The 22143-nt window shown below is 41.7% G+C and overlaps 2 protein-coding genes across 2 annotated transcripts; one reads left to right on the forward strand and one right to left on the reverse strand.

The window, feature by feature from the left end:
- Nucleotides 1-6: 6 nt before the first annotated feature.
- nacad (NAC alpha domain containing) lies at nt 7-11810 on the forward strand. Its single transcript, XM_008323612.2, has 10 exons — nt 7-61; nt 2683-2963; nt 3074-8321; nt 8886-9113; nt 9258-9349; nt 9541-9609; nt 9982-10128; nt 10483-10617; nt 10727-10849; nt 11289-11810. Exons 2-10 carry the CDS (start codon nt 2685-2687, stop codon nt 11301-11303), a joined length of 6336 nt encoding a protein of 2111 aa, XP_008321834.1. The 5' UTR covers nt 7-61; nt 2683-2684; the 3' UTR covers nt 11304-11810.
- Nucleotides 11568-15612, reverse strand: glipr2l (GLI pathogenesis-related 2, like). The gene is made up of 5 exons (XM_008323614.3): nt 15418-15612; nt 14781-14889; nt 13571-13674; nt 13117-13194; nt 11568-12355 (listed from the first exon to the last, which is right to left on the reverse strand). Exons 1-5 carry the CDS (start codon nt 15428-15430, stop codon nt 12192-12194), a joined length of 468 nt encoding a protein of 155 aa, XP_008321836.1. The 5' UTR covers nt 15431-15612; the 3' UTR covers nt 11568-12191.
- Nucleotides 15613-22143: the final 6531 nt, after the last annotated feature.

Below are 22143 nucleotides of genomic sequence, written 5' to 3' on the forward strand. Positions count from 1 at the left end.
TCTGTCCCCGCTGACAAGCATCTGGAGCAGGGAGCTGAGGAGACGGGGCTCCATGGACCAGGTAGGAAAAAAATGGCAGTGGGGATGGAGGAAGAGAGGGAGGAAGGAGAGATGAGTTGGTGGGTGTTTGTGAAGATGGATGTTGGGCTGGGAAAAGACAAACAACTTCAGTGGACCTGGGGTGGGGGGGTCTGTGAGTTTCTCAGGAGTTTACTGCTGTCGTACTGTTTACTGCTGGATGATGTCACTCCTGAGTGAAGAGAAAACTGTAATATAAATATATACCTGGTTTTACATGGTGTGTTACATCTTGACCATTCTTACTGAGCTGTAATCTGGCAGCTTGTTCGCCTCCTGATTAAACTGCATGTTGCCTCCCCACCTCCTCATGTTCTCCATCGACACCGTCTCTAACAACCCTCCTCTTTAAATGCAGCAGAGTTTGAGTCTCAGCCTCTCAGTTCTATCTCTGCTTCACCCTCAGCCCTGCCGCTTCCTCCACATTTCTCCATCACTTCTTGTGAGCTACAGTGCGGCGTGGCTCCTCCCTCCCTCCCTTCCTCTCTCCCCCAACCTCAGCATGAACATGACACAGCAGCATGACACAGGCCACTCACATTGTTCACAAGCTAAGACTACATTTTCTATTTTTGACGCGTCATTTTTATACTGATGCTAAATCTCTGCTACTGTTTTATTATGGTTTATTATGTCCTTGCTGGACTGCAGTCTTGTCACCACTTGTTAGGTTGTGACATAATACACATGGGAGCATTAATACCTTAAAACTCAAAAGGATAAAAAAAACGTGATTTTTATTTTTGAAGCATAAAGACCATTTTTACTGTTTAAACTTCCTGAAAATAGATTTAAGCTCTCTGACTTAGTCTTAGCTGAGGAGCTGGGAGTCATTTCTGAAAACAGCACAGCACTGAAACAAAGTAACAGGTAAAAAATAGGTTAAATATAAGGAATTGGAAACAGAAGACACACTGAAGGAGGGCTTGATGTCTTCTGTTTTTGTCTTAGCCTGAGCTGCAGCTGAACACAGGCTTTCTGTTTCAGCTCAGAATGCTGCAGCCTTTGTGACGCAGCTCCAGCTTGCTGCGGCCTACTGCTGCTAAAAAGCCTGCTGCTCTGTTTCACTGTTTTCTCCCAGAGGATCCTTCATATCTGGGCCGACATCCGTCCAGTCAATACAGCACTCAGTCTTAGAAGTTAATGGTTCCTTTTATCTGCAGAGAGAAATACAATATTATGTCAATTTTACATTTGATAAAAAAAAATGTCCACTGAACTTACGTCTTTACTGTACTCTGTCTTTCTTTACTGTTTGTAACAATATCATTGAAGATTTTTTATTGTACTTCAGCAGTAACTAAAAGATAGCATGATGTAGCATTATGCTATCATACTGGACTGCAGTATATATATAGGGAGAAGTTACGTAGAGGAGATGCGCTTTGTGTGCACACTGTTTGGTGACATGTGTTTGTCCTGAGGCATAACTCAGCACACACACACTCCTAAAGCTCATTATCAGGGCAGTGGTCAGATAGGGCTGCTAAGTGCTGATGCTTGCAACCACCACCATCGCAGATGAGCAGGGGGGAAAAAAATGGAGGCGAGCAAGAGAAGCAGACACAGCTGAAAAAGAAACAGAAAGAGGGAGGGGCGGTGGTGGTGGTGGTGGTGGTGGGGGGGGAGTACTTGTATACAGCAAATTTGAAAATAGACTTTCAAAGCAAAAAGATGCAGAGACGAAATTCAGACTAAACAGCTGCAGTATGCAGTAAGTCATCAGTCAGTTGATGGCATGGCAAATGTCACAAGCCATTGTGGTAGTGGTCCAGTTAAGAGAGAATCTCTAGGTTCTGTTTGCTTCCTGGATGTGGCCAATAATACGTTCTTCATGAGGGTTGTATCAGTTAATGTACACTTCCTGTGCGATGATAATCAATTCAACATGACAAATTATTAGAGGGAAGTAGAACCAAACTGAATGGATCAAGTGTAATCTTATTAACCCCCCATTTAATTTCCCCCTTCTAGCTCTTACACAGCACTTACTCAATGATCCACTAACCTGATTTCAGTCATTCACCCTCTATATTAGAAGTTAAAGTTAGAATGTACAGGAGTCTCTCTTTCTCATTCTCTCTCTCTCTCTCTCTCTCTCTCTCTCTCTCTCTCTCTCTCCCTCTCCTTTTTCTTTTTTGTGGCCATCTGGCCATGCCTGTGGAGGGCGCCATTAAGGTTTAAGATTTCACTTGAAAGACTAACTGGTATCATGTTGAAGGTCTAGTTCTGTCAGCATCTGAATTCACTGAATAGTGTGAAAATATTTCTTTGTTGTGAACCAGACACAGGACAGATGTTTCTGACTGGCCTGCCTGCAGTCCAGATCTGTTGAGCAGCTCAAGGCTTAAAAATATTAATACAGTTCAGAAATTAAATTTAAAAACTTTAAAGAATTTTAATTTTTTTTTTTAAAAAAAGAACACGTGAATTTGTCACATGACTTAGCTGCAACTCCCCTAACTGCTGTACAGTTATGGGAGTTGAATGTTTACAGTATCAAATTTAAATTATTCAACCTGGACATCTTCATTATAATACAATTTCCATTATTTTGTTATGGTATGACTTACCTGCTCATTTTCTTTTTTCTGTGTTTTTCAGACATGATAAGACATCCGTCCACTGACTTTACCCCTAGTGACAGTGGTTCTTCTCCCAGTGATAGTGGTTCTAGCCCATCTCCCAGTACACCACAGAAAGTACTCCCAGGATGCATCTTTGGTCCAAGGCTGCTTCATGCAACACCAAGCTCCACTGGTTCAACAAGACCTCAACCTGAGGGCTCAGATCATCGCAACCCCATCTCACGGAGATTGTCTGGAAAGTTAGGTGGTCACGGACCATGTGGGCGCCATATTCCTTTTAAAATGGAAAGGATCAAGGTTTGTTTTTGTTCCTTTTTTCCTCTAGGCATATTTGTATTGAAGATACATTATTGAACATATGCTGTTGGTAAATCTACAGTATTAAATCATTTCATCAATTTTGATAGGTTCTGACTGGATCTGAGGTGGAAAGTGACTTCCCAGATGATCAAACCATTGGCACAAGGGTGGTGATGGGTCAAGAGACACTGCTCAAATCAACAGAGATCCAGAAAGTAAAGCCACTGGTTGAGCCAGTTGGTCAGACTCCACCCACACCAGCTCCACCACTTCCTCAGGCACAATCAAAGGAGGAAAACAGTGGTCTAAAACAGGAAGACGAGCAGAAAGACCCTGTCCAACTTTCCACCAAACACTTTTCACCTTCTCACAAGCCTCCATCACCGTCCTCATCCTCTCCACAGCCCGTCACAGCTGAAGACACAGTGATGGACACACAGGAAGAGGGTGGAACCTCTCAAAAAGAAGTGCCTTCCCTCCCTTTTTCTGAGCTGGCCTGTCCAGTTACTTTGTCCTTTTCGGAACCAGCCTTTGCTGTTGACCCTCTACGAGTAGGAATGCCCTCGTCCCTAGACCCCGACCTTTATTACACTGCCCCTTCTACCCCAATAAAAATGACTCCCTGCTCTTCACACCTTAAACACAACTCTTATCCAGGATCACCTGCCTGTCCTCTTTCTCCCGGTTCTCCCTCAGACAGCGAGGATCTCTGCTCTCCTCTCACTTCTCCCACCGGCTCTTATATCACAGCAGAGGGAGGCAGCTGGACCTCCTCCTACACATCTTCCACCTCCCCATCCACATCTCCCAATCCACTCCTCACAGAAGAAGCACAGGAAGCCCATGCCTGCTTTGTAAGCTCCTTATCAGAAATTGGAGATGAAGTCGGGGAAGAAAAAGGACAAGTGGGACCAGAGAAAGAAGAAGAAAGAGTTGGGGACTATAGCTCGCACCGTCCTGAAGATTTCAGTTCAAATCCGAGAATAGGTAGAACAGAAGCGGTGATTCTCGAGGAGGAGGAGGAGGCTCCAACGGTGGACGAGGTCAAAGTAACTAGAGAAAGTTGTCGTCCGTCCTGGGTGACGGAGAACAGGACGTCTCTACGAAGCAGTAGCAGCCATAGCAGTGACTCTCAGGAAGATGAAGGAGAATCTGAATGCTCAGTCTTTCCACCTGAAGAGGCTAATTCAGGTAAAATAGAATGTGCTAGAAACATGCAGACAGGTCTTAGCTTGCAACTAGACACATGCCTAGCAGAGGAAGTTTACAGACAAATTGATGAGCAACCACATCTATTATCTACTGCTTTGACTCCGGACATGACCATGGGCTCATCCAGCTTTAGCTCTGATTCTCCGCTCACCCCTCATGATGTTTTTGGTCCTGGAGCGTTTGATAGACTGGGCTCTGGTTCTTTCATATTCTCTCAGGCAGCTTCTGCTGATGATACGCCAGAGGAAGAAAGGATGATCCCTGCTTCCCTCATCTCCTTTCCTCTCAACACCAGCCTTATCTTTAGAGCCGATTCCATGGAAATCACTCTGTTCCCCACAGAGGAAGATTACGACATTGGAGAAGTTCCTGATGGAGATGAAGGGAAGGACGTGGATGCCTACGCAGCAGGAGAGGAGGAGGCAGATGTTGAAGATGGAGATGATGATGATGACGATGACGAGGATGATGAGGATGATGATTACGATGATGGCGATGACGGTGAATGCAGTGCCAGTGGTGCTGCCGACTGTGATGACAATAACGAAAATCATGAAGATATTGATAACGAAGAGGGGGCACCTGTGGAAGCTAAGGTGGAGGTGAAAGTGGTAGAAGATGTAGAAGGAGTAGTAGATGTGGAGTGTGGTAGCAGAGCAGTGGAGGACCCAAGAGATGAGGACAGCTCAGCATCGTTCCTTCATTCACTTTCAGAAACATCGATTAACGAGGGTCTGGATGAATCTTTTTGTTATCAAGATGACACAGATGACTCCTTAGATTCTGCATCTTACAATGGAGATGAAGATGAATGTCTCTACAGCACTGAGAGACACGCACAATCACTAGAACCAACATCCAATGTATGTACTCCTGTTGATGTGCCCACAGAACCTGAACAGGTGTCGAAAAGCTGCACAAATTCAAATGAAAATATACAGGTGCAACTTAACACAGAAAAAACATGCGATCCTTGTGAAATCACGTCTCTTTCTGAAACTGCCCATCCCATGGAAAACACCAGAATTTCTGAAGATCCGGAAGATCCTCAGCCATGTGAACCTCTGTCACACCCAGAATCAGAGTCGTCCAGAGGAATCGGTCAGCTGGAACCGCCGCCTTTAAAAACTAGCTCAGATAAACCCTCAAATGACCAGAATGCATCCTGCCTTTTTGAATCCGATTCACACCAACCCGACATCTCTGGTGAGTCAGATGGGAGCACCGGGGGGTTGATAAGTACTTCTGATCCTTTCACCATTCTTGAGGATTCCAATGACAGACATCAGGTCCATCACACAGTAATGCCTGATGTCATTCCTGATCCTCCAAACCATGTTAATAAATCCTCCTCTCTTACTTTGTCACAGAAAAATGAGGATCTGGACAGTTCAACAGATGTAACTAAGAAAAATACCCAGCAGAGAAATACAACAATGAAACAAAGCACTGATTGTTCTGTGGAAACGTCCACCCAAGAACTAGAGAGGGACTCTTTCAAATTGCTCATCAGACCTCGTCATTGTCAGCCAGAGAGCCAGACCACAGTCAGAGCAACTAGGCTTGTGTTATCAAAGTCTCTTTCCACTAAATCTGACGTACCAAGAGGAGCAGAGGCCATGTACAGACCTGGTATGGTTATGGAGTCTGAGCTCAAGCAAGACCAGAAGAATGGTAGAACGTCAGTGGAATCTGTTGGTGCAGAGTCCAGGAACTCAGGTTCTACTTCCTCCTCCGACATCGCTGCTGCTACCAATGACTTGAATAAAGGTGTTGTCCTTCTGTCCTCTCCTAAAGACACTTGTCCCAGCCCCAGTAATATACCCGTGTCTGTCACCTCAGACGTTGTTGACAATCTTTCTCTTACATCTGAATTCTTTCCAAGTGACTGTGGCCAGGAGAATCTGAGGGAAACCCTGCAGGGTACTATTGAGGGTGCGATGGGCGCTGTTGGATCTCACTCCCCTGTCGCTATTTCACCCAAAAGGGAAAACTCAGAAATGGAGACAAAGAGGCGAATGGATTCCAGGTCTGGGATGAGGGGTGATGGCAGGATGGTCACTGGGTTGGGCTTTAGTTCGGAGCCAGTGGCAGATTTGGTTGGATGGAAAGATGGACAGCTTTTGGAGAATCAATATGAGATGGAGTCAGAAAGTCAAAACAAACAGATGACGGTGGTCCCCAGTCCGGAGGTTATTACATGTGAACATTATATCAATGTCCCAGATACTGGTGTTCAAGAGGAAGAAAACTACAGTCAGTGTGAAATGACAGACCGGATAACAGATGAAAAACTGATTGAAAAAATTTCATCTGAATCTATCCTGACCTCATGGAAATCAATTGAAGAGATTTCAGAAGCGGGAGGGGGAGAAGATGGAAGCACTGAAATACCAGTGGATGAAGATAGTTATCTTAACACAGGCACTGATGTGGACAGGAAGAACACAACAATACAGGACACATGGAACAACAACAGCAACGACTCTGCATTTGAGTCCTTAAAAGAAATGATGTGTGGAACTTTGAACGCTCTCTCAGAGGAGGTGAGACCGCAGAACGTGAACATCACTGTCAAAGGGTCCCCTTCTAATATTCCACTTGAGGAGATTCAACATCAGGCTTCCGACTCATTTGCCGATCAAACTGAGGAGTCGCTAGACAGCTCCGTAAACCAGACGTCGGAAACGAGACAGACATCATCCCCAAAGAAGGATGTCTGTAACACCTCAGCGTCAATTAAAACCAGCATGAACACGGTGGCAAAAAGTCAACATTTCCATTGCTCAACTGAACTTCATCAGGATGCAACAACTGCAGCTAATGACTCCTTTTGTTTCCCTCATGGATCCTTTGGTTCTTTTACTCCTAAATGTAAATCTGCTGAACTCAGACCCAGTCGGCGTTCCCAGTACAAAGTGGAAAATAATGACGAAGAAACTTTGGAGAGTTTAAAGCCCGAGACTGATCGTAATCAGAAGGTTGAAATAACCGACACACTCACTCGTGAATCATTGGGTGAAGAAGCCCTTGGAGGACAACAGTGTTTTTGTTATAACTCAGGGGAAGATGGTGGCGATGAGACAACAGATAAAAAAATCCAAGGTGACAAGAGAGACAAGAACAAAAAAATGGAGAGAAAGGCCTCCCCCTTACAGACGAGCCCCAAACACATGTCGTGTCCCGGCCCTAAGGAGGGTTTTACAGACAAACCAAACACTGCTGAGAAAGGTCGTAGAGGGAAGCAAAGGAAACACAGAAAATCCCAGAAAGATGACCATGGTAGTTCAAGCTCTGACTCTGTGGACGATATGATGAAAGACGATTTGTCAAATACCACAGCAGAGGAACGGACAAAGGAGATCACAGGTGTCCCTAAACCTGAGACAGATCAAGAGGCAAAGGCGAAAACTTCACCACTGGGCCATCAGAACAGCACGTCTGGGACAGACAATGCAGAGCCTCACACAGAAGTACAGGACCACAGTAGTACCAGGCCTGAGGTTAGCAGTCACGAATGCCTTGAGTCCACTTCACAGGTTCTGGATAACATCAACGTTATTGTGGCACTGAATGAAGAAATGCAACAGAAAGAGCAAACACTGGATAACAGGCCTTTAATAACTAACAGGAGAATTACAGTAGATATCAATGACAACAACATTGTGACTGACCACACCCAAATTATATCATCTCCACATTCCCGTTCATCCACTCCTTTACCCTGTGCTTCATCTGAGGAGGTGGACGATCTTCCCACACCAATACAAGAATCTCAACCTGTCCTTTCCATCGGCCAACAGTCTTTTCTGTCTCCGTGTCAGGATAATACCTTTTGCTCAAGCTCCCAGGAAACCCAGCAACCATCCAACGACACGTTTCCTTCCTGTAGCAGCAGCATCCAGAAGATTCCGTCTGTGACACCTCCATCTGCCTCGTTCTCTACGGCTACAACAGCCAGTCTTACCCAGCCAACCCAGGAATCATCTTTGTCTGTGTCAGGAAATAATGACTCGCTACGCATCGAAGATTCTGTTTCCTGTCTCCAGTCTCAGTCCTATTCTCATCCTCTGCCTCATCCCAACAACCAGTCTCACAAACATAAACAGGGTTACACCAGGAGCTCACAGGAAAAACCAAGAGGTGAGTTCAGAAATGACACAACCAATTGATACGATGATGAGTTTGTTGTATGTATTGGATATATCAGCCAAATTTAACCTTAAAATTCCGGCAGGACACAACCAAACAAAAATGTCACAAAAGTATCTGTGATTAAATACAATGATCTTCTAGTTTCATAGTTTCATCAATTTACTTGCAATTTACCTACTCAGTAATAAACCCAGCATATTCCTATTTTTTCCGAGTGCTGGCAGGAATTGAAGAAAGACACACAGGAAGATTGTCTTGTACTATGAGTCTCTTTTTAGTTTGTATTGCCCCCTGGTGGGGATCAACTGATATATGGTTGAGGATATATCTATGTAATATTTATCATATATTTACACTATGTTTATATATATATATTGTATATATTGTATATGTATATGATATATATATCTACATTGTATTATACATATATAATTATATACATACATATTGGTGCATGTGTGTGTGTGTGTATTGATATATGTGTATATAAATGTATATGTACAGCTTTGTAACCACAGTATTTTAAAAACTTGTTTTATTATTGTCCTCTAGATGGTCCTTGTCTAGCTGAGGGGAATAAAGAGGTCAAGGATGACACTGTCCTGCCTGGACATGGAGACAGGTCCCAGTCAAGGGAAGTTGCAGGAAATGACGGTCCATCGATTCATCAGGAACTGGAGCCCTTTACTTCAACTATCATGACTGACAGGCCGTCTGGGGGTGCCATCAATCACAGTCACAGGATTACTGAAGACATTGACATATCCTTCAAACACAATTGTGAGTCCTGTCACTCACCTGAGAATTAATCAGCCAAATATATTATGTCCTCATGACAACAGGCAACAACCCTCAGTTCAAAATCCCTTTCACTGTGTCTGCTTTGGTTTTCCTCGGCTGTATGCTGAACATGCTGCTGTGTAGGTTCCATCCTGGCTTCCTGTAATGAGTCTGAGAGTGAAGGGTCAGTGCCCGAGCTGGAGGAGGCAGAACCGCTGAGGCCACCAGAACATCTGGTGAGTCCGTCCTTCTGTGTGTGACATGTACCAGTGAGACGGATTACTTTTTGAATCAGGCGATGTTTTCAATCATGTCATCATTAGTTCTCATCATGTCCTGTTCTGTCTGGTGGTGACAACAATACAAGGCATCTGGCAGTTAGTTGGAAGTGACCTCTAAAAACCAAATTACTCCGTTTTTCTTTCAGTCTCTCTCCTCTGCAGATGAAGGGCTAAACAGACCTAAGCAGAGTCGGAGTGAGAAGAAGGCTCGCAAGGTCAGTTTTAAACTGTGTGAAAAAAACACTATGTAGATTTGGGTTCTCAAACTCTGATGGGTTGGGAGTTTAACATTATTGCTGATTGATATATGTAATTGACTGACTTTCTACTGTCTTGCACCAAACATTGTACATTTGTGTGTAATTTACTCTTGTAATTGTAACAAAATTACTTGAGTTACCAGCAATGTATTACCAGCATGTTATGTTGCATACAGTAATATAAGATATATCCAGATTAAAGCACATGAAATCCTGTGCTGTGTAGTGGATAATGAGATGGTTCTTCACTGCTACTGGACAACAGTACAAGATACTGATCTGCCTGTCTTTGGTTCTGTCTCTACCTGCTGCCCACTGTGTATGTAGGCCATGTCTAAACTGGGTCTTAAACCAGTCCATGGTGTGACCAGAATAACGATAAGGAAGTCCAAGAGTATCCTGTTTGTCATCAGCAGACCTGATGTCTTCAAAAGCCCTGCATCAGACATTTACATCGTATTTGGAGAAGCCAAGGTGAGATTTCCATCCTTCCTTCCTTCCTTTTTCCTTTCCTTCTGTAGTGTTCGTTTTTTTTTTGTCTTTTTTTGTCATTTCTTTTTCAGCCTCCTTGCCCCCTTTATCCTTCCTTCCTGCGTTGCTTTCTTCCATACATGTTTCCCTCCTTTCCTTCTTCTTTATCCTTTCATCCTCTCTCTCTTTCTTTCCTTCTTCATTCATTCCTTTCTTTACTTTTTTCTTGCTCCCCTTCTGCCTTCCTTTTATCCTACCTATCTTTCCTCCTTCCCTGCTTTTCTCCTCTCCCTCTGTCTCTCTCTAGTGGACGACTCTTATGTTCTGTACGTCTCCTCCCCTCCCCTCCTCTCTCAGATTGAGGACCTATCACAGCAGGCTCACAAAGCTGCTGCAGAGAAATTCAAAATGCCGGTGACATCTTCTCCTCTGGCTCCTCCTGTCCCACCCAGCCTCACCATCAAGGAGGAGAGTGAAGAGGAGGAAGAGGAGGTAGTATACCACCTCAAACTTCACAGAATTCTGAATTAGAGTCTATGTTGTTTTTATATAATCTCACACTCTTCTTAACCTCTCTTTTTCCCCATCTCTGATGCTCCAGTTGGACGAGGGAGGTCTGGAGCAGAGGGACATTGAGCTGGTGATGGCTCAGGCCAATGTGTCGCGAGCTAAGGCTGTCCGTGCGCTGAAACACAACAAGAATGACATTGTGAATGCCATCATGGTGAGAGGGGAGGAAGGGGGAGAGGAGGAGGAGGGCAAGGGAGGGGGCAAACTTGGAGGGAGAGAAGCTGCTGCACAAAGTAATGAGTCATAGTTACTGTATAATTTGAAGTGCAATCTTACCTAAGCAGCTCAACAACCTATACTGGTTGTGTCCACTAGATGGCAGCCGAAGGTTTCACTAAGACAAACGTTGTATCCATTACGATCCAGTCCTACTTTATTCACTTCATTCAAGGCACAGCATTACGATAGTGTTCTCATAATGTTATATTTTTATTCCTTAAACTTATATTTTTCTGACAACAGTACTAATATATTGTACCACTTTATTCACGTAAACTTACGTCTTTATTCTCGTAAAAATTTGATTTTGTTAGATTGTTTTTATCCTTTATTCTTACCCTTTACTTCCATTTTTGTTTGTTTGTTTTTCACAGGAACTGACCATGTGAATGAAGGACACTTCGATCTCTAGGTTCCTTTGGTTCCAGCCTAAAAAGCCTAAATGCCACTGATTCTTCTGTCTTGCTGCTACTGTTTGTTGCTTTCCCAAAATATCTGCTGAATAAAGACTATTCGAACGTGAGCTTGACTTTTAAAAATTCAATTGGCCAATAGTGTTTAAATAATGCTCACTCTTTTCTTTTTCTTTTTTTTACAAAAAATCCGAGATGAGAGCAGATATAAAATATTGATAGATACTTAACACACATTCCTTTTGTTAAAATCTTTATTATTGTCCTTAGAAAAATATTCTCATTAGTAATTATAATTGTTTTTGTTGTTTACCACATTTTAAAAAAAATTCCATACCTTAGCTGAAATGTTTTCTTTTTTTTTTCTTCCCCCCAGTATTTGCTCACACAATTAAGATTTCTAGCATACCAAAACAAAGAAGATGACAAAACAAACATTGGCAAAAACACACGTCTGTGAAGTCGAGTCCAAAACAAAAAACATACCAGACGAGACGAGTCATCTTCTAATTATAGTTATCTGTCTACATGTCAATGTTACGTTAAGGCCTTTTTTTAAGCAGATGTGATGCAATCCAGTGGGTTAAAAAACACTCAGTAATACCATCACAGGTGTATTGTATGGTGAACTAATAGATAAACAGTCAATCACTTGGTCAATAGACAGGTAAGTACTCAACAGTAGCAAAATAAACACAGGATTTTATGCCTAAGTGACCTGTCAGAGGCCACACCTCACTGTAGCACGGTAGTATCTGTAAGGCAAACGTGTCGCTCCGCTGCAGTGCAGCCAGATAACATTTCATTTAGAGAGTGGATTAAATTCCCTTTTGGCTCGACTCGAAGTCTTTGGAGTAAACAAGTTTAAGATGAATTAGCAGGGAAAACGTTGTTTTCAAAGTGTCCCTGATTGGTGATGTTCCCAGCTGGGAAGTATCTTGCTACGACGAATGAAGAACCGTCCGATGCTATGGCTTTGCCGATGCCCAGCTCTTTGCTGCTTTTCCACACCATTGCAGTGAAATGGCCTTGACAGGGTTAAGAAGAAAAAAACAAGTATTATAACGGCTCATTTTTGGCCCTTTTCACCAAATCACATTGAGTCATAGTGAGTAACTGTCATGTGATCTTCTTAATGTGGTTTAGATTAACACACTCATGCACCCTGGAGTCTACAGTTTCAGGAAACTATTTGGTAGAATCAGGAGACGACACAAAAGACTTGATGGGAAACGTTCCCATGTTCTTAAGAACAGAAGTCACATGCTGAGGTGTAGCATGAAAGTGGAAACAAAACATATCACTATATCAACACGACTGCTGAAAAAATGGTGTGTGGTTTCAAAGCTGTTTTTTCTCTATGAAGCTACATGTCTTCCAGACATTTTTCCATATGAAGAATTCCATCATTTGGAATAATCACAAAAATGCAGGTGAGAAACACTGCCATCTACCTGTTGCTATTTCTTTCTATTTCAGCTATGTACAATTTTCTTTCCCATTTAGGAATGTTGAGTTATCCTGATTAATCATGACCAATCACGATTAATTATGATTGCAATCAATCATGGTTTACACATGAAAAATTACGATCCCCATAAATGAAGCTTAATTGTGATTATTAATCTCTATTACTAATGATTTATTCTTGACTTCCTGTGACCACGTTTGATTTTGATTAATCTATAGTAATCATGTAATCAATAATCAATCACAGTACAGTGTGTGTGTGTGTGTGTGTACTGAATCTAATGTGTTTTCCTGTATAATTCCACAGCGTGTATCTCACCTGTACCAGAGGAGAATCCAGGACGGCTGAAGTTGTACTGTTTGACTTCTTCATACCAGCGATCGACAACATCTTTCCCTGTGTGAGAACAAGACAAAGAGTGTAACCTTAACACAGATCCGGATCAGACCTGTCATTTATCTCCGACGGACACCAACGTGAGAACACTGCACCAAATCATACACTTTAGACAACTGACATTTTTCTTCAGCCGCCGCAGTATTGTGGAGGACGTTCTACTGATCTCTGGGCATACATTTCTTGTGACTCATGGTGAGTGTGCAGAGGCCAACAGAGAGCTCCCAGCTGTTCACTCCTGGGCTGGGAACCTCATGCTGCGTCGGTCTGTGTGCCTTTTGACCTCTGCTGCGTATCCACCGCTTCAATATTCAGTCCAACGTGTGATGAAAGTACGTGAATCTATAACAGACAGTTATTCCTCCTTCTGCAGTACCTGTTTGGTCATAGGAAGCCCAGGCCAGGTTCTCTCCACAGCTCCCTCTGCTGGACTGTTCACTGTGCTTCAGGATCTTTGTGCTTGCCAGGCTTTCAGCATAACTGGACACATCAGTCAAAGGTAACGGACAACATGAGTATACATTCCTTGTTAGCTTTTATGTTACTTTGACATCCACTGCAAGGTCATGACTTCACTGAACAAATAATCTGATTCTGAAGTCCATGCAAACCCTGTCCATATTTACAGCTAAATTCTCCTGAAATGGTCACAAGCTCTTTTTTATAGGCTTTTATCCCCACTCCGCTGTCTTCCGCCCTCTAGATAAACAGTCCTTCTGAGGTTTACTGCAGTGGAAAAGTACCCCAGAGTTACAAAGACATTTCTCAAGAAGCAGACTTTGAATCTAAATATTTAAAATCACTGCAATATAGTGCAGTGTTAAAAGCAGAGACTACAAAAACAATGTCTCAATAATATAATGTTTAAAAGACATCTCATTTACTGTTTATATGAAATTTCAAAACTTTGAGTTTGTGTTTCATTTTAATTTTCATATTATTATCATAATCTCAATGTATCCATTTTTTGTAGTATTTGGACTGGTTTTCTACACAAATGACCACAGAAATATCAAATATCTCACATAGATTTAATCTCTATATTTTTCAATTTTTTTTTCATATTTTAAAAAAATGTTATCATGTACTGTTTATTATTAAAACTGAAACTGACTGAAACTTACGTTTCTACAACAGAAAGAATCCATCGTGTGTTCTAGTAATTGTCTATTCTCCTTCAGTTGTCACTAAAGTACAAAATAATCATCTCGTTTTTTGCCCTCACTGTTTGAGGAAGTTGACAGAAAGTTCAGAACGTTTCTATAACACCTCGAACCCATGTGACATTTTCCCGTTGCTCTGAGGTGATTTGGAGATAATGGCTGGAAATGAACTTCTATTAAAACATCGTTTGAATGAAATGTCAATATTGCAGTGGGTGCTGTCGTGGAACTGTCAATAAGCTGTGATTGCAATAAAAAAAAGACAAGCAATAATGAAAATGAAGAAGAAACAGAGGCTTTCACTATTAGTCTTCTATGTTTAAATGCTAATTGTACCTGGCAGGACAGACTGGAGCCTTCATTATTGGCCATACTTCCTGCTAATGAGGGTTCTGGTTCTAATCAGCGTGTGCATTAACCCACCGGGCAGCCTCTCTGCTCAGCTTTGAGCTCAGCTTCAGTGGAGGAGCCTGGTGCTTCCGTCGGTACTCATTATGGCACCGCAGAACTTCATTAGAAAACTGCCTGGAGGCTGAGAGACAGAGACGACAGAAGGGGTCACAGGGGTCACACCAGGGAGCAGATGATGATTAAAGCAGAGACTGGAACATGACTGGGAGTAGAGCAGCTACAGACTGACTGACTGACTGACTGCACCAGGAGATGATGGAGTCACCCTCACCCCTCCACCTCCCCCGCTGCCTGGTGCCTATCACTCACTGGCCTTTTCATAAGTGTCACAATCTCCTGAGAGCTGCCAAACAATAGGCACATTCAAATAGTGGCAAAGAAACAATAGAAATATTCAACATGCTGCACCGTAGCTGGTGTCGAAAAGCTGAATAGGAAAATAAAATTGAAATGTTACTAAGAATCACACTAGTGAGACATTTGAAGATGTGAATAAAAAACAAACAAACAACAAAAAAAAACTGAAAAAAAAAACTGTTGAAAAACTGAAAAAAACCCTCTGTTTCCTCTCATCAGTGACACCAAAGCCGAGGCGCAGAGTTACTGAAAGGAGGAAGACGTTGCTGCAGATGAAGCCTTTTCCACTTACCTGACGTCCCCATGGTGCTGACACGCTGAGCTGTTCAGTCTGAGCTGTGAGAAGCCTCTGTCTCCTTCACTCTTTCTTCCCTCCCTCTGTCCCTTCACTGCTGTTTATATAACCCTGATGCTCTGAAGCAGCTACTCTAACACTCAGCTAAGGAAGTACTGCTCCTGCAGCTGGCGTCTCACTGTGGTTTTTAATAAACCGGTTTCAGTTCTGAGGCCACGCCCCTGAACTGTTGGCCTGTCCCACACACCCCCAATGTCAATAAACTGCTACAGGGGAGAGTGTGACATCATCACTGTGAGATACATTCCCACCGACCATTTATGGACACGTGTCCCACAACATTTCCAGCGGGAAAACTGACTTTTTTTTCTTCTTCCAATGACTCATTTTTCTCAGACACACAGCTCTACATCACCACCAGGCATAGGGTTAGCGTTAGCTTGCACACAGTAGGCTACATTTAATGATTACCATCTGCATTAATCTTTCATTTTCACTTTGGCAGAAATATCGTATTAGTGAGGGGAATACAGTGACTTCCACTAACAGCACTCACTGCCCGTCAGCAACTACAGCCAGGTCAGCTGACTTCAGAAAAAGACGGGGTCTCTGCTTCTCCCTCCCCCACCGTGAAAAATGTGAAGACATTTAATGATACTGTAAAATCTGGAATGAACGACATGAACGTAGGTGAAAATTAAATCACTAAAACATGTTAGGACGTCTCTGCCCATGACCATAAAGACTTGAGACGTGACATAGTACTGGTTTCAAAACCTTCAGGCATGGACGTGGACTTAAGTACAAAGGTTTAGTCCTGACTTGGACTTAAACATCTCTGTTTGGAACCTTTTGACCTTAACCTTTTCCCGTCGTATTTCCTTCCATATTATAAAGCTGAGAACCAATCAGTTACAGTTACAAATCTTTTGATTTTTAAAAATTGTTTTGCAGCTGTTAAATTTTACAAAAATAAAAAAAAAAAATTATTTTGTATTTGGAAAAGTTAGAAAATCCCTGAAAAAACAAAGACTGTTTGACTTCCCCGTTTACCCATAGACCTCCATGAATGTCATGACATCCCACTCCCCACACTTCAGTGACGTCATCACTAATGTAGGAGTCAGAATTTATGGAAATATTTTTTTTAAAATCTTGTGTAATATTGAGTTTTATAGTTCATATTTTTAAGTTTTCTAGAATATATTTTAGTGAATGCTCCTTTTATTGCTTTGTATTTAACTGACAGCTAGAGTAGTTCTTATTTTATTATTATTATTATTTTTGATAATTTAGTTAACGTTTTGGAAACCAAGTGACAACTCTTTCATTCATGTTCCAGCACCTAACGTTCCTGCAGCTCATCAGTGGCTTTAACAACAGCCCGATGAAATGCCAACAGCCAGTTAGACAGAATTAACTCAGGGAGATGAAGAGAAATAAACACAAATGTTGGTCAAATGAACAGCAACAAACCAGGTTAGTGTTGCATGAGACGGGCCATGTTGCAAGAACAAGCCAGGAAGGTTGTGGTCGGTACAAAAACAAATCCGCTGTAGCCTCGAGCTAACACTGACATGAAGGAGCTGCGAGTCAAGGCAGCTGTTGAAACCTGCTCTTTAACAACAGTGGAGCTTGAAGAGGTTTTTTTTTTCTTTTTTGTGTGGAAAAAGACCCTCAGAGGACAGCCTGTATCCTCTTTGTTTACTGCAACATAAAACAAACTCCTAATCTCACCCACCTGCAGGTTAAAGAGCGCTCCTGTTAAAGGCACTGGAACTGAAGAAAACAGTACTGTAACACTCTCAAATGTGTACTCTTTAATCTTTAGGTGACATTTGTCTTTTACATCAGCAGATACTGCTGGTTTCAGTTCTGGATGTTTTAAAAAGACGTAAAAAGAAGTATTTGTGTAAGGCTCAGTGGCGCATCCCACTGTTGAATGTGAAACACTGCATTTCTCAAGCTCTGCTGGCACTACATAACAGGGGAGGGAAATGCACTTGTTACCACAGTAGAATTAAATACACTAAAACAATAAGGCACAAAAACATTGATTAAGACTAATTACAAAGCTGAGAACGTCAGAGAGAGTCTCAGCTACAATTTTTTTTTTTTTTTTTTGCAGAAGTATAACTCGTGCAACTGTACTAGTTGTGTAAATGACACAGAGGAGAAGAAGTACAGTCACATTCCTTCCGTAGACTGTATCATGTGGAGACAAGGAGGAAACAGATGACGATCGTACAGACTCTTACACCAAGGCTGGAGAAGTCGACTTTGTTTAGAGAATGAGGTTTGATATAATTAAAAGTATTATTTCAGACAAATACTCTCATCGAGACCATTCTTTTACCCCTAGAAACCCTGTGGATTATGGAGGGGAAAAAAAGAAGCTGTAATCCTGGTCCATCTTGTCTCTTCTGATTAAGAAAGGTTTAAATTAGCAAATATTCAAAATTACATTTTGTATTTTAATGTCTTTAATGTATTTATAAGAGATGTAATGATTGATAAAAACATTATTATTATTATGATTGCACTGCAACTGCACATTTCAGACCGCGACTTAAAAATAAGAAAATATTTTATTGAATTAAAAAAATAAATAACTAAAAAAGTGATTTAAAAAATATATATATGAAAACTGGAAACAGCAAATAAGGATGTAAGAATGTGGCACTTGTGGAAATCATTTTTTTTGTTCAGTCAGAATGATTTAACGCCAATATACTGTCTGTCTGTTCCAGGGTTCATCAGTTCATCACACTCACCTGTGGCCTGTGGCTCTGCCATGTTCCCTGTTCCCTGTTCCCCGTTCCCCGTTCCTGTGTCTCCTGTCTGGTCCTGCTGCGGTGAGTTTTTGTTGAACTTTTGTTGAAGGATCCTGCTTCCACACAAATGACAAATCGCAACAGATACAGACAGAGTTTATACAGCATGAACAGGGCAAAACCAGTCAAGGCGTGGTGAATGTGTTTGTGTGTGTCTGTGTGTGTGTCTGTCTGCAAGAATCCAATTGTGGGTGTGTGGGTACACATCTGATAAAACAATACGTTTATATGGAAAGTGAATAAAAATAGAACATGAATAACACAGATATATAATATACATATATAATGCACACATATATGTGTAAATATGTATGTATATATACATTTCAGCTTCAGCAATTAACAGCAAGTGTATATATGTACGTATATATGTACATATATATTTACAGTGAAAACAATACTGACATTAGCCTGTAATGTAATCAAATCTACTAAAAAACCCACTTCAACTTTCATAAACCAGCTCTTTATACTAATTCAAAGCAACACTCTTTTCTTCGGCCCACAGCATGGGCTCTGCCGTCTTAGCAGCTAATGCAGCCTCACACACTGAGAGGAGAAAAAATCATTATCCCAAAGACAATTATGTAAATAGGTCATATTGACCTGCAGAGAAGTCAGATAATCACAGTCTGTTTTGTGGAATAAAAGGCTGTAAACAAACACTTCACCACCAGACAGCCGCATATACAGATAGATTTTTTTTTTACGTCACGTAATGGTCTTATATTCTGCCCACGCATATGCATTGATTTCATCTGGTAAATATAGCCTCGTGTCCACACCTCTCAGGTTTTGGATGAATAAAGCCTCTTAGTTTAAAACTATGCGAGGTTAGAATCTACAAATTAATGTCAAGGTGAAAACCCGATACCGCAGTGCCTGAATTTTGATTTGATTTGAATTTTTCAAATTACTTGTGCCCTAAAAATAGTTTTAGGGATAAACGGCTGTACATGAAAGTGAAAGTCACTAGATGGCAGCATTGCAGCTCATTTAATTGATATATTTTAATAATATATTATATATATATATTGGTATTGATGCTGAATGCTGGTGCCAGCAATTTGTACAGTGATTTGTTCAGGTAAATAAATACATATTGCCAGGCCTATATCGGTATCGGTTGGTATTGGAATCGGAAATTAAGTCTTTGGACAATATTGACATATCGGCAAAAAGTTAATATCTGACATCCCTAATAATAATATATCAAACTGCAGTCATCATTCTTTTAAAAGATGTTTGAAGAACTGCTTTTACCATATTTTAACTTTTTCAGATCAAACCGGCGAAAAAAATATTATCCATCACGATCCTTTTATATTTCACTTTGTATTAAGACTTTTTTTAATAACAAGGCAAATTTCCTGAGGTATTTTTGTTCCATCTCAAGCTCTTGAAAACATCAGTTTTAATCACTTTGTCCTTCTAGACATACTTTTTCAGTTTCTCACTTTTATAATTTTACTTTTGGTTGAATATATTATATATTGTGAGACTTATTAGTAATTATTTGAAAATACCTTTGTACCTATCCATCCATCCATCCATCCATCCATCCATCCCTCCATCTAAAATTCCAAGTGTTCAAAATCCGTCAATTACTTTCTCTTACATGTTGCATTCTATTAGCCACAAGATGGCACTATGGGCACAGGTCCAGAGCGAGGATGAGGTTGAACTATTAGTGGCACTTGTGCCACAAATGAGAACTTGGTTTCATAATGTGAGTGGACATGATGGGATTCATGTGAAAAGTCAAGCCACTTGATTTCTCATTAGCTGGATAGTGCAATTCCAACAAATTGATTTCCTCCTTTCCTCCTCCTCACATCTGCAGGATGATGAGAGTGGACAGCTGGAGGAAGACATTTACATAGTGCTGTGTGAAGACGCCGCAGTGTCACAGCCATACATCTAAATTCATACTAATTGAGATGGTTTGTAGTGGGTGTATTTGTGCGCAGATGTGTGAATATGTGTGTGTGTGTCGGGGTTGGAGGGTGTGTGTGCGCACATGGCTCTGGTGGATGGAATGGTAATGTGATTTATAGACAAAGTCCCTTTTAAAGGAACATAGGGGACATTGATCCATGCAGATATTGCATCATTCATCTTTCCACATTGACTAGATCTGCTCCACTTATTGCTCGGCTTCTCTGCCTGTCAGGTGTGACACTGCCCCCCCCCCCTTCTCTCCCATTCACTTTTATTTTATCCTACTTTGCGTCTGCTATTTAATTGATTCTTTGTTCTCTGTAGAAAGCAGAGAACAGCAAATTGCAGCTTTCACACATATTCATACCTGATGTTGTCATGACAGAGTCTCGGGTTCACAGATGGAATATAACCGTCTCAGTAATGTCATTTGGAGATGAACTTTGTCCTTTGTCAAGAGAAAGGACACAAGGAAGACTTCACATGTTTTACTGAACAACTTAATTCTATTTGTTGATTTAAACTGATTTAGAAACTGATGCTCTGAAGCAGCAGAGTCCACCGACGGTCAGAGTCAGGGTTTTAAAAACCTTATTTTCATTTGTGTACTCATTGATACCAAGTACAGTTACTGATACAACTGTTTTATTAATATGCAGGTAACTGTAAGGCAGTGTTTCTGTATGCTCTAGGTGGCGCTGCTCTGTCCATCGTAGTAGCATGGTGATTGTTAACACAATACTACCGCTGCTCAAAAGCCATGTACAGGCTGCAGCTGCTCCTGTCCTCGTCCAAGTTTCTAAACTCTGGGCTCTTGTTCATCATTTTGTTCCAAATTTTATAATGGGTATGACAAATAAAATGATGTTTTACAGTGGAACTGTAAAAATCACTTTGCAGGAAAAGTGGTTCATGAAAACACTGCATTTCATTTTGTATTTTACTTTATTATTTTCTATAGAAATGTTCTAAAACCAAATTGACCGTGAATTTTATTTCCGTGAAAGTACATTTCAGACATTACGTAAGTAGCAGGTAGACTTTTTGATATCACATTCTCTCCACCTCCATCAGTGCTAGTCAGGTGTGGGCTGCGTACTTTTTTACCAGACTTATTGGAAGCTGCCTCTCTCTCCACGGCTTCGCTCCAGAACTTGACACATCAAGAAGCCTTTTATGGTGTCATTAGTGCAACAGTTCCACCGGGGACGGATGATTCTGTGGGTTAAGAGGAGTTAATCACCTGCCAATCAAACCTTCATCAAGCAGCCCCTACGGATGAGGCGCTATACAAACCTCATCATATTTAGGGAGCTTTCAATTAAGCAGATACAGTCGGGAAGACAAATGCACAGAGCAGAGAGTGACGGGGTGAGCAGGAGGCGAGCTAGGAGAGAAGGAAAGGAGGGAAGACAGAGACACAGAGAGTCAGAGACAGTGAGCGAGGCTAGACGACTCCTGTCTGACACTAAGCAGCAGAAACGTAATGTCTTAAAAGGCCATCACAGTCAATAAAGTTCCTAATGTACTTAAAGCAATTATGGCGTCCCGAGAGGAGCAGAGTGCATGCAGGATATTAACCTCGGTAACCCGCTCTAGCTGGTCCCTAATTAAATTATCCTCACATCCCCGTTCCCACACTGACACACATGCACGGACTCGGGCACACACTTGTTTATGTTTACTGGAAGTGTGTGCCGCAGCATATGTCTGCTGCTCCGTGCTGGAGGACAAAGTGTTGCTTGACCTTGACAGTGATTGACGTATTATAGCTGTGGTCTGTCACCATCCTGGAGGTGTGTATGTATGTGTGTCTACCTGGAGATGAGCGAAGAGAAGAGAGAACCTCTAGGGCAGGGGTCTCAAACTCAATTTACCTGGGGGCCGCTGGAGGCAGAGTCTGGGTGAGGGTGGGCCGCGTAAGGGATTCCACAATAAAGTTTTTTTT

Source organism: Cynoglossus semilaevis, chromosome 13, assembly GCF_000523025.1.
Source record: "Cynoglossus semilaevis isolate Cse_v1.0 chromosome 13, Cse_v1.0, whole genome shotgun sequence".
Lineage (NCBI taxonomy): Eukaryota > Metazoa > Chordata > Actinopteri > Pleuronectiformes > Cynoglossidae > Cynoglossus > Cynoglossus semilaevis.

What these genes read in the sequence shown, in the direction of transcription:
- nacad (XM_008323612.2), top strand. Translation starts at nt 2,685, where the DNA reads ATGATAAGACATCCGTCCACTGACTTTACCCCTAGTGACAGTGGTTCT. An exon ending in CATATCCTTCAAACACAATT is followed by an intron (nt 9,114 to 9,257) that starts GTGAGTCCTGTC and finishes GCTGCTGTGTAG; the next exon opens with GTTCCATCCTGGCTTCCTGT. An exon ending in GTGAGAAGAAGGCTCGCAAG is followed by an intron (nt 9,610 to 9,981) that starts GTCAGTTTTAAA and finishes CTGTGTATGTAG; the next exon opens with GCCATGTCTAAACTGGGTCT.
- glipr2l (XM_008323614.3), bottom strand. An exon ending in CTGAGCAGAGAGGCTGCCCG is followed by an intron (nt 13,675 to 14,780) that starts GTGGGTTAATGC and finishes TGATGTGTCCAG; the next exon opens with TTATGCTGAAAGCCTGGCAA. An exon ending in GGCTTCCTATGACCAAACAG is followed by an intron (nt 13,195 to 13,570) that starts GTACTGCAGAAG and finishes GTTCTCACACAG; the next exon opens with GGAAAGATGTTGTCGATCGC.